The sequence below is a fragment of the Urocitellus parryii genome, chromosome 9 (genome assembly GCF_045843805.1).
Source record: "Urocitellus parryii isolate mUroPar1 chromosome 9, mUroPar1.hap1, whole genome shotgun sequence".
In the NCBI taxonomy this organism is placed as follows: domain Eukaryota; kingdom Metazoa; phylum Chordata; class Mammalia; order Rodentia; family Sciuridae; genus Urocitellus; species Urocitellus parryii.
In genome coordinates, this window is record NC_135539.1 from 6339665 (window position 1) to 6349197 (window position 9533).

General features: G+C 42.6%; 1 protein-coding gene across 1 annotated transcript; it reads right to left on the minus strand.

Moving 5' to 3' along the window:
* Positions 1–8259: 8259 nt before the first annotated feature.
* Positions 8260–9198, minus strand: Or2c1 (olfactory receptor family 2 subfamily C member 1). Its single transcript, XM_026385257.2, has one exon. It carries the CDS (start codon positions 9196–9198, stop codon positions 8260–8262), a length of 939 nt encoding a protein of 312 aa, XP_026241042.1.
* Positions 9199–9533: the final 335 nt, after the last annotated feature.

Sequence of the window (9533 nt, forward strand, 5' to 3'; positions counted from 1 at the left end):
AACAAAGCCACCTCCACCTTCTTGAAGCCTCCAGATCCTTCGAAGCCTCGCCCCTGCCCGGTACTCTCAAGGGCGCTTTATCTGCACACACCTAATACCAGAACTGGTTTCGGGAGGGTTTATCTACCGCAGTTTATCTACCGCTCTCTGAGGGCAAGTAGCTTCTATGTAGTCCCCTTGCAAGAAGGCTTCGGTGACGCCACGCCTCCCAGATAGAAGGCCCAGTTGTCTCCGCCACCGAGGTTTTGCGTCCCGGGACCCAGGAGTTGACAGCAACGGGGCAGAGGGCGAAGACACAGCCCTTAAATACACGCGCCACGAAAAGCCCTGCCCAGCGAGACTCACCTAGCACGCCGGAAGCTACCGCGGGCACACCGGAAGTTGCCGCGCGGCACGGCGGGATCAGAGGGCCGAGACGCATGCGCACAGGCCAGGTCCGAAAGCTCGCCTTCAAGGACCGCCCCCTTCCTCCTGGTTTCCGCCCTCTGCTAATCGACTTGGGTTCTCACCCGTGAGGGTCCTTCTCTCATACTCTGGGACCAATCATAATGTCCGAGAACCCCTCCGTGCGTCCTCGGGGGCACCGGTTGTGAGGCGCTTCCCCTTGTCGCTTGTGTTAGCCGGCGACGCGAGGCTCACGACCTGGTTTCACGGACGAGGTGGTGAAACTGTGCTGACACCTCGGAGCTTTCTGTGCTGGACGCAGAGCCTCACACCCCGCGACCTCAACCCCGCCCAACAGCCGGGACGTCGGTACTGGAGCTGCTTTAGCCCTCCAAACGAGGAAACCGAGGCAGAGTTCAGAGGACTTTCTAACGATAGAAGAAGGGTTAAAATTCATTACTGATCTACTTTATTCCTAAGATGTTTTTGTTTTTTAAATATTACGTTAGAACCACAAAACATTCTTGATCGGTAGAAAAGCTGGGGATCAGCAGGAACGATGGGAGGTCCCAGGGATACAGTTTCCCAGGGAGAGGAAATCAGTTTTCTGAAGAAGCAGGGTGTACAGTCAGCCTCTCAAGAGAACAGGATGTCAGCCCTGATCACAGGGCGCCCACAGACATAAGGACAGAACAAGTACCACCCCCCACCCCCATTTCCCCACATACAGAACAGACCTTAAACATAAACCGATCAGTAGATATCCCCATTGAGCAAAGCAAGAAAACCAACGTACCACCTTGGTTGGTCTCAATTAGGTTCTCAGGCCTGACAAAACCAGAAACTGAAGGATGTGTAGACAGGACCTCCGGGGAACACAGATGTCATTCTCACTCTGGAGACTGAGCAGTGTCCATGCTGAATGTAATTTCATTTTAAATAAATCTTTGGGGTGTGTGTGTGGGGGGGGGAACATGTCTATGCTATCAGTAATTTGCCTGCTCAGGACACAAGAAACTGAGGGACCTGCTTCTTCCTGCAACATTCCTAGTCTTCCAATGCAGTTCTCACAAATAAATCAGCTTCATAACTTACCTCCAGAAGTGCATTCCTGCCCTAGACCCTAGAGAAAATAACTATGATAACTATATCTTTCTTAACTAAATATATATAATCTATGCGGTGTCTTAATTTTTTTCTGATTCTGTATGTCCACCTCATATTCTAAAACTGCATTTAGGCCTGTACCACAATATATGTTCAGTCTTCAATCATTTCCCTTTTGATGGACATTCAAATGCTCTTCTGCTTTTCATGTATCTCTTATTCTGAATTGGGATTTTTCTGGACTTATTTTGAAGAGGATTGGGATTTGGAGTGCAAGTGAAAGAGTGGAGGACAATATTAAGACTTCTAAATATGGTTTTCTGCCGTCATTTTTGCTCCTCTTCATCCATCTATGGTTTATAAAGCTAGTGGTAGCACAAAGAGCAATAATCCATCAAAATATAGACTGAGGCAAGTGGGATGTGAAATGGACTGATAAAGTATTTCATCTTTGATTAAACATAGCATGGAGAGGGTTCCCAAGTATGTTTATTTAAGGAGCTGGTTGCAGATTGGTTTTAGGGACAGCCTATGGTCACTACACTGCCATCTGCTGGCCCTTCCAATAATCAGTGGTAAAGCAAATACTCAAATATTTCTACTCCCCGTGTCATGACTTTTTAAGTTACCTTGCTGCCTTCTATTCAGATGGTAAGCTAGTAGATGGCTGCATTGACAGGAAAGAGAGGGAAAGAGCCTTTGTGTGGGGACAAGAAAGGACATACTGTGCTTTTGATGGCCATAGTTCTGCATCTCTGAACCACCTAGAAGCTTCTTCAGTGTACCCCTAAGGGTTTTGCTCCTCATGCTGTCCATGAGAGTATGAAACATGGGTGTAACCAATAAGAATAGAGAGTTTGATCTGATCAAGGAAGTAGTTGTTCTTATGCTAGATTTAGTCAGAGGTGACTGTCCCAAGGAAAGACCACTACCACATTGTGGGACCTGCATGTTCCAAAGTCTGTGCTCCTATTTGTCCTTGTAAGATCAGATCTTCAGTCATCTAAGGCAATGTAGCCATAGGTGACAGGGATCAAGCCAATTGAAACCAGTAAAAAGATCTACAATGAACAAACCAAGTAAGGAAATGGCCACAGTGCTTGTTAGGACTAGGTCTCTAAAGCCACACACTATCATTTCTATTTTTTTTTTTAGAAGTCAGTTACAATATTTAGTTCACAGGGGTAGAGGAATTGGGCTCTACCTTAGGAAGAGAGGCATAGTATCAAAGAACTCAAAGGCCCATTTTAAAACACCCATAACTTGGTACCTTATTATTGTTGCTAAAATTGTCTTGTCATCAAGGAAATCCACACTTTTGCTCTTTCTCCCAACTGTCTGGACTGGCTCCCACTGATTCATACATACATCTGGACCTCAACCTTCACACTTTATCTTAATAATCTTTTTAGTTCAGTGTGGTTTTTTTTGTGGTACAAGGGCTTGCACCCAGAGGTGATCTACCACTGAGCCATATGCCCAGCCCTTTTTATTTGTTATTTTCAAACAGGTCGCACTAAATTACTGAGGCTGGCTTCAAACTTGTGATCCTCCTGCCTCTGCCTCCTGAGTCGCTGGGACTCCAGGAGTACACCACCTCACCCAACTAGATGGCTTTCTTGATCATCCTAATGCTTACCCTCTTGAACCACTGGGTTCAAGTTAATGTTGAGAAGACGTCTACCATCCACATCACTCAATTTGCTCAAATCTACCCTATTTTCTCTGTGCTTCTCATTTTTCATATTCTAAAATACCTATTCCAAGAAAATGTCTGAAGAAAAGTGGTGCTTTCTTCTTATTTTTCCACTACACCAATTTTCTTCTCTACCTCACACATGAGGTTTATTATAAATATAGTTATTAAGTTTATTATAGAATGTATACATTTTGCTTGTGAAAGGATTACAAAAATTTCCCTGGCTTTTTTTTCTCAGCCATCATGGTGTGTGCACTTGACTTTGTTCCTTGCTTTGTCTTCTCAGAAGACATTTCAGATTAAACAATTCCCAGCCAATAAACAAAAGCAAAATTGCCCCTTCTCTAATGGATTCAGAAAAAAACTAGTAAAAAACCAGAAACAACTCCAAGCAGAGTCTTTGGAAAAGAACCAGGCTGCATCTACAAGGAATTGCACATGAAATGGCATACATCTTTATGCTGCATTGAGGTCACTAACATTTTACTGGATTAATCTGAAAGTGATACCACTGCCTGGAAAGTTGGACATATTTTTTGTGGGGGCGGGGGATCTGATTTCTTTTGTTTCTATGCTCTGTCCCAGTAAGTTGATTGAGTAATAAATATGTGAAAACTTTTAAAATGTCACCCTATATGTACTTCACATTAAATTATGTCCTTGGCGTTACCTCAGTGCCCTTACAATGTTGGAGATGGAAATAGGGAGAAAGTAAAAGATGGTGCAAATGGGAAGAGCAACCTGGAGAACAGGTTGCAGAGTCAGGATGGAGCTCAGTCAGGAGCCCTGCATGAACAGTGTTGGTTGGGGGGTTGTTTATTTCTCACCAACTCCTTTATTCTAACCTCTCCTAATAACAACCATGGAATTCAAGAAAGGGGCTGACTCTCTCTTTTCGTTGAATGGTTTAAAATTTGCTCAATTGATCCAGGTATTCATACAGCCATTGATATCTCACAGGGCATGACATGGGGCATAAGTGGACTCCATGATGGGCTTTATGAAATTATTAAAACTGCTTAAGACTCCTGATTAGACAAGTGTATTTAAACTTCTGTTTTACTAAGGTATCAACCTTATATAGTACCTTACATAGGTCTTGGAGGTAATGTTTTCATTTTCTGAATTTCCAACTGAATAAGAGATTAGACATTCTTTTTCTTCTGGAACCCTAGATATAGGAATAGGATTTTAATATCCTCAATAAAAGAGCATGCCTCATATTTAATTGCGTTTTTGTCCTTTTTTAGCACTGGAAACTAAACCCAGGGGTACTTTAACACTGAGCTATGTTACAGCCATTTTTATTTTTATGTGATCATATAAAAGAACATTTTGATTCTTGTCCTTAGAAACTATAAAGACTATACATGATTTAGAAATGGGACTGTACCAAACAACAGCCAAGAAGAATCATCCATTCTATGCCTTTTATTTTGTCTGGTCACTCAGAAATATAATGTTATCATCTATGATTGTTGTTGCTTGTCACCTCACATTATTTTTATTCATTGATTCACTATAGTCTACTTTCCCTTCCACAAAAATTTAAGAACCCTTTTCCACATACTGATATGGTATATCTCTAAGGCCTGGCTGAACACTGATATTCTATGCCATGTTGTCTTTTAACTGATATTACCCATTTGAAATTCTTCACTCTCCCGTGATTGCCACTCTCATTCGTTGATAGAGAAAATATTGTTACTGGATTTTTCCCTTCTGCTTGTCTCAGGACTGGGCCCTGACCCACTTGCCCAAGTAACTGCATGCAATTCAGAGATGTAATAGAAGTCTTCAAAACATGGCTTCTATTTTCTTTTCTTACAATTAACATTTTAGCCTTTCCTAACTAGCCTGGGAAACTTATTATTCATTTTGAGACAGGGTCTCACTAAATTACCTAGGCTAGCCTGGAATTTGCAAGCCTCCTGCCTTAATGTCCTGAGTAGCTGAGATTACAGGTGTACACCACAGTACCTGTCTCCCTTCTATTTTAAAAAATATATATTTAGTTGTAGATGGGCACAATAACTTTATTTTGTTTATTTAGTTTTTTTTTTAATGTGGTGCTGGGAATCAGATCAAACCCAGTGCCTCATGCATGCTAGGCAAGCACTCTACCACTGAGCCACAAACCCAGCCCCTCCCTTCTATTTTTGACTTTGCTTCATGCCCACCATTGAGGATGAAACATAAATGTGCACATCTTGATAATGTTCTCTGAAAACCCCATGATGTGCTCACTTTCCAATTTAGGCTAGTGTTTTCTCCTCCTCATTCCTATGTCTCACAGCTTCTATAACTCCCATACTTCCCCTAGGGAGGCCCTGCAGAACTCCAAAATGTTTCAAGAATGCTTTTTCCCCCTTCTGTATTTTATCTAGTTATTTCAAAATTAATTGATTTTTTGCAGTATTGGGGATTGAACTCAGGGGTGATTTACCACTGAGCTATTTGAAAGCATTTTGAGAAAATGCTAGGTATTTCAAAATTAATTGATTTTTTTTGTAGTATTGGGGATTGAACTCAGGGGTGATTTACCACTGAGCTACATCCTCAGCCCTTTTATTTTTTATATTTATTCATTTATTTGTTTTTTTGGTACCAGGGATTAAACTCAGGGTCACTTGACCACTGAGCCACATCCCCAACCCTATTTTGAATTTTATTTAGATACAAGGTCTCAGAGTTTCTCAGCCCCTCATTGTTGCTGAGGCTGGCTTTGAACCCCTGATCTTCCTGTCTCAGCCTCCTGAGCCATTGGGATTACAGGTGTGCACCACTGTGCCTGGCTTACTTTTTATTTTTAGACAGGGTCTCACTAAGTTTCCCAGGCTGACCTTGAACTTATGATCTTCCTGCTCCAAGAAGCTGGGATTACAGGTGTGTGCCATCATGCCTGTCAATATTTCATAATTTAGATTAACTGACCTGAGGATAGGACTGTTCAGTCTTCTTGGTACTTAACTATTCTTACAAATTAATCAGCTGGCAATCTGGCTTATAGAACAGCTTTACAAGCTTGGTCATTATAACCCTACCTCCTGAGAACTTGATGTAATTTGAGTGTGATGATCAATACAAGTTTTGAGTATGCAAAACTTTAAACTGACGAATTCACCAAAATCATGCTTCTAGTTTGCTAGTCCTAGAGACATTCTTCACTATTGCTGTGTAAGACACTGAAAAAGCAGGATTTGATCTGTAACTGAAAAAATGAATTCAAGAAAGGAGAATGTGATTATTCTAATTAGCTTTGGAATTATGAAAATGTAGAAATGAAAAAAATCTATCATTCTTCGTTTGATGCTATCAAAGTGATAGTATAACACCAAATTGGCAAACATGAAAATGGTCTACTTGACAAACAGTTCTTAGGATGAAAATGAGGATTGGTGACGTTTGCTAATTCAACTGACTAAGCATTTATTGACCATCTACTAGGTATGAGGCATGTATTTAAGTGCTACGAAACAACTGAAGATCCTTTTGAAATTGGTTCTAAAACCTATCAATTTCCTTTTCTCTGGTAATGTAGTTGCTAAGCAACTTTCTCATATTAACCTGGCTTCTTGTGGGGGAGGTAATACATGAACAGCAGTGGCACCTGACCATTACTTTGCAAGTTCTAGTAAGGGGCAGAATCACATTGGCATTCTGATTCCAATACATGAGTTCCTTGAGTCATTGTGTGCTGGATCAGTTGCTGAGTTCTACAAGCTGAAGAGATAAAAAGCTAGAGGCTGCGGCAGAGGACATGGCTTATCGGTAGATCTTTCTTGGGCTCCTAAACTTGCTTAAGGAATCTTGGGGCATTCTATAACCCACTAACTAGACCAGCATATCCAAATACTGGGCAAACCTGATGGCTAGGACTTTCAGGTAGGATGATTTTGATAAAATCAGATCAAGACATATACTTTGGCTAGAACAGAAAGGCAAATACTTTGCCTGCCTTTTCTCATTAAATACTAGTCTAGACAGAAGGGAAATTTGAATGTAGACATATGGAAAAATAAAATGATAGAGATATATGTGGATGGGAAGCATAATTCAATAGACATAGTGTTGAGAAGAGACTAAGGGAGGGGGACGAACATGATGGATAGGTACGATACAAAAATGATTTGCTTGTGTTTTTATTGTGGGGTTGCCAGCACCCTGCCAGGGTAGTTTTCTGCTCAGGAGGTGATGAGTCACCTGAGAAAAAGAAAGTCAGAAATAATTAGTTAAGAATTAAGAGCCAGAGTCAGAAAATAGGTTCTAATGGAGTACCTGATAGGTTCTCCAGTCCTGGTAGGAGCTGGAACCAAACAACTAGAAAATGGCTCCAGTCCTTTATTTAAGGGAGAGTACATCAAAGGCAGGGATAAGATTTCAGCAGGTGGAGTCTTCCTTCCTGGTGTCCTGCAGTCAACAGGTTGATTGGCATCTTGGCAAGCCACACCCATCTCTGAGAGGCTATGTGTCTATGTGGCTCCAGTGGGTCACGCCAACTCCAGTGCAGTGTTGAACTGGCAGAGCTAGATAGGATATCACATGTACTGGGTCATCTCAGACCGGCAGGAGTTCCGCTGTGAGTTCCTGGATACCAGACTTTCCTACCCAGTGGTTTCCTTGCAGATTTGGTTCATGTACAGTTCATGGATAGCTTCTGGCAGGTTTTCATATGCAGTTAATAATAGATGATTTGATTTCATCAAATTATAGAAACATTAAGAAAATGCAAGTAAATTTGCTTTCTTTAGAATCATACAGTACTTTGCAGAAATACAAGGCATAATAAGTAATATGACAAAGAGAGTGAGACAGAACTGTATAGGTCAATACCTTCTAAGCTTTTGATAACACACATCTGCCCTGTTATCTGTAGCCCACAGTGGGATTTCTGGTAAATATAGATTGTATCAAATAACACTAACCATGTACCAACAGTTCAGGGCTGTCAGGGACATGCCTTGATTTACTGGGGTTAGTACTCCTCATGCTCACCTGTCCAGAGAAATAATGAGAAAAAGTGTGCAGAAATGAAGAGACAATAAATAACAAAGGAGTTTCCTCGTCTCTCAGCCAGCTTCTCTTCCTTTCCCCAGCAGCCTTCTCAGGGATCCCTTCACTTCCTTATTCCTTAGAGTATAAATGAGAGGATTCACCATGGGTGTGACCACAGAGTAGAAGAGGGAGATGAATTTGCCCTGGTCCTGGTTGCTGCTCTTAGCCGGAAGCAGATACCCATAGATGGCTGAGCCATAGAAGAGGAACACCACTACTAAATGGGAGAGGCAAGTGTTGAAGGCCTTTCGCCGCCCCTCCACAGAGCGGATTTTCAGCACAGCCTGAGCAATGAAGCAGTAGGAGATCAGGATGATACTCAGTGGGACTGCAGTGAAGAAGGTGCAGACACCATTGAGCACGGCCTCATTGAGACTTGTGTCTCCACAGGCCAGCTTGATCATGGCAGGCACCTCACACAGGAAGTTGTCTACCCTCTGGTGTCCACAGAATGGGAGCTGCAGAGTAAACGTGGACTGGATTACAGAGTTACCCAAGCCCCCCAACCAGCTCACAGCAGCCAGCAGCCAGCAGAGCCGAGGATTCATAATGGTTGTGTAGTGCAGGGGCCGGCAAACTGCCACATAGCGGTCAAATGCCATCACCACAAGTAGGATGCACTCAGTAGCCCCCAACCAAAGGAAGACATAGAGTTGGGTCACACAGCCACCATAGCTGATGGACTTGTCTGGGCCCCATAAATTGATCAGCATTTGGGGGACTGAGCTGGTAGTAAAGGCGAGGTCCAGGGAGGAGAGGTTGCTGAGGAAAAAGTACATGGGTGTGTGTAGCCGGGCATCAAGGCGGGAAAGCAGGATGATAGTTGAGTTCCCAACAAGGGTCAGCATATAAGAGAAGAGAATGATTATGAAAAAGATCATCTCCAGCTGGGGATGGTCAGAGAGACCCATCAGAATGAAGCGCTCTGAGGAGCTGTTGCTGCCCCCTTCCATCACTGGTTGCCTTCAGTCACTGGAAGACTCTGTTCAGGGAAAACTGCTGCGAGAAAAGCAAGGGAAGAAGAAGCTACTGGTGGGTCTGCTCAGGAAAGTTCCAGTGGTTATCTGGGCTCTACGGTTATGGGCCAGTCCAACTTCTATGATTGCAGTCTTTAACTGTAACCCCCAATAACTTGTCCATCACATCCGAATGTCAAATATGAGCTGGCACAGGCATGAAGACAGAACAATGAGATTAGGGCTCTTCAGAACAATGGTTACAACACATCAGAGGGAGCTGTTAGAAATAAATACATATGGAAATTCTCAAAATAAAAATTTCCCCAGCC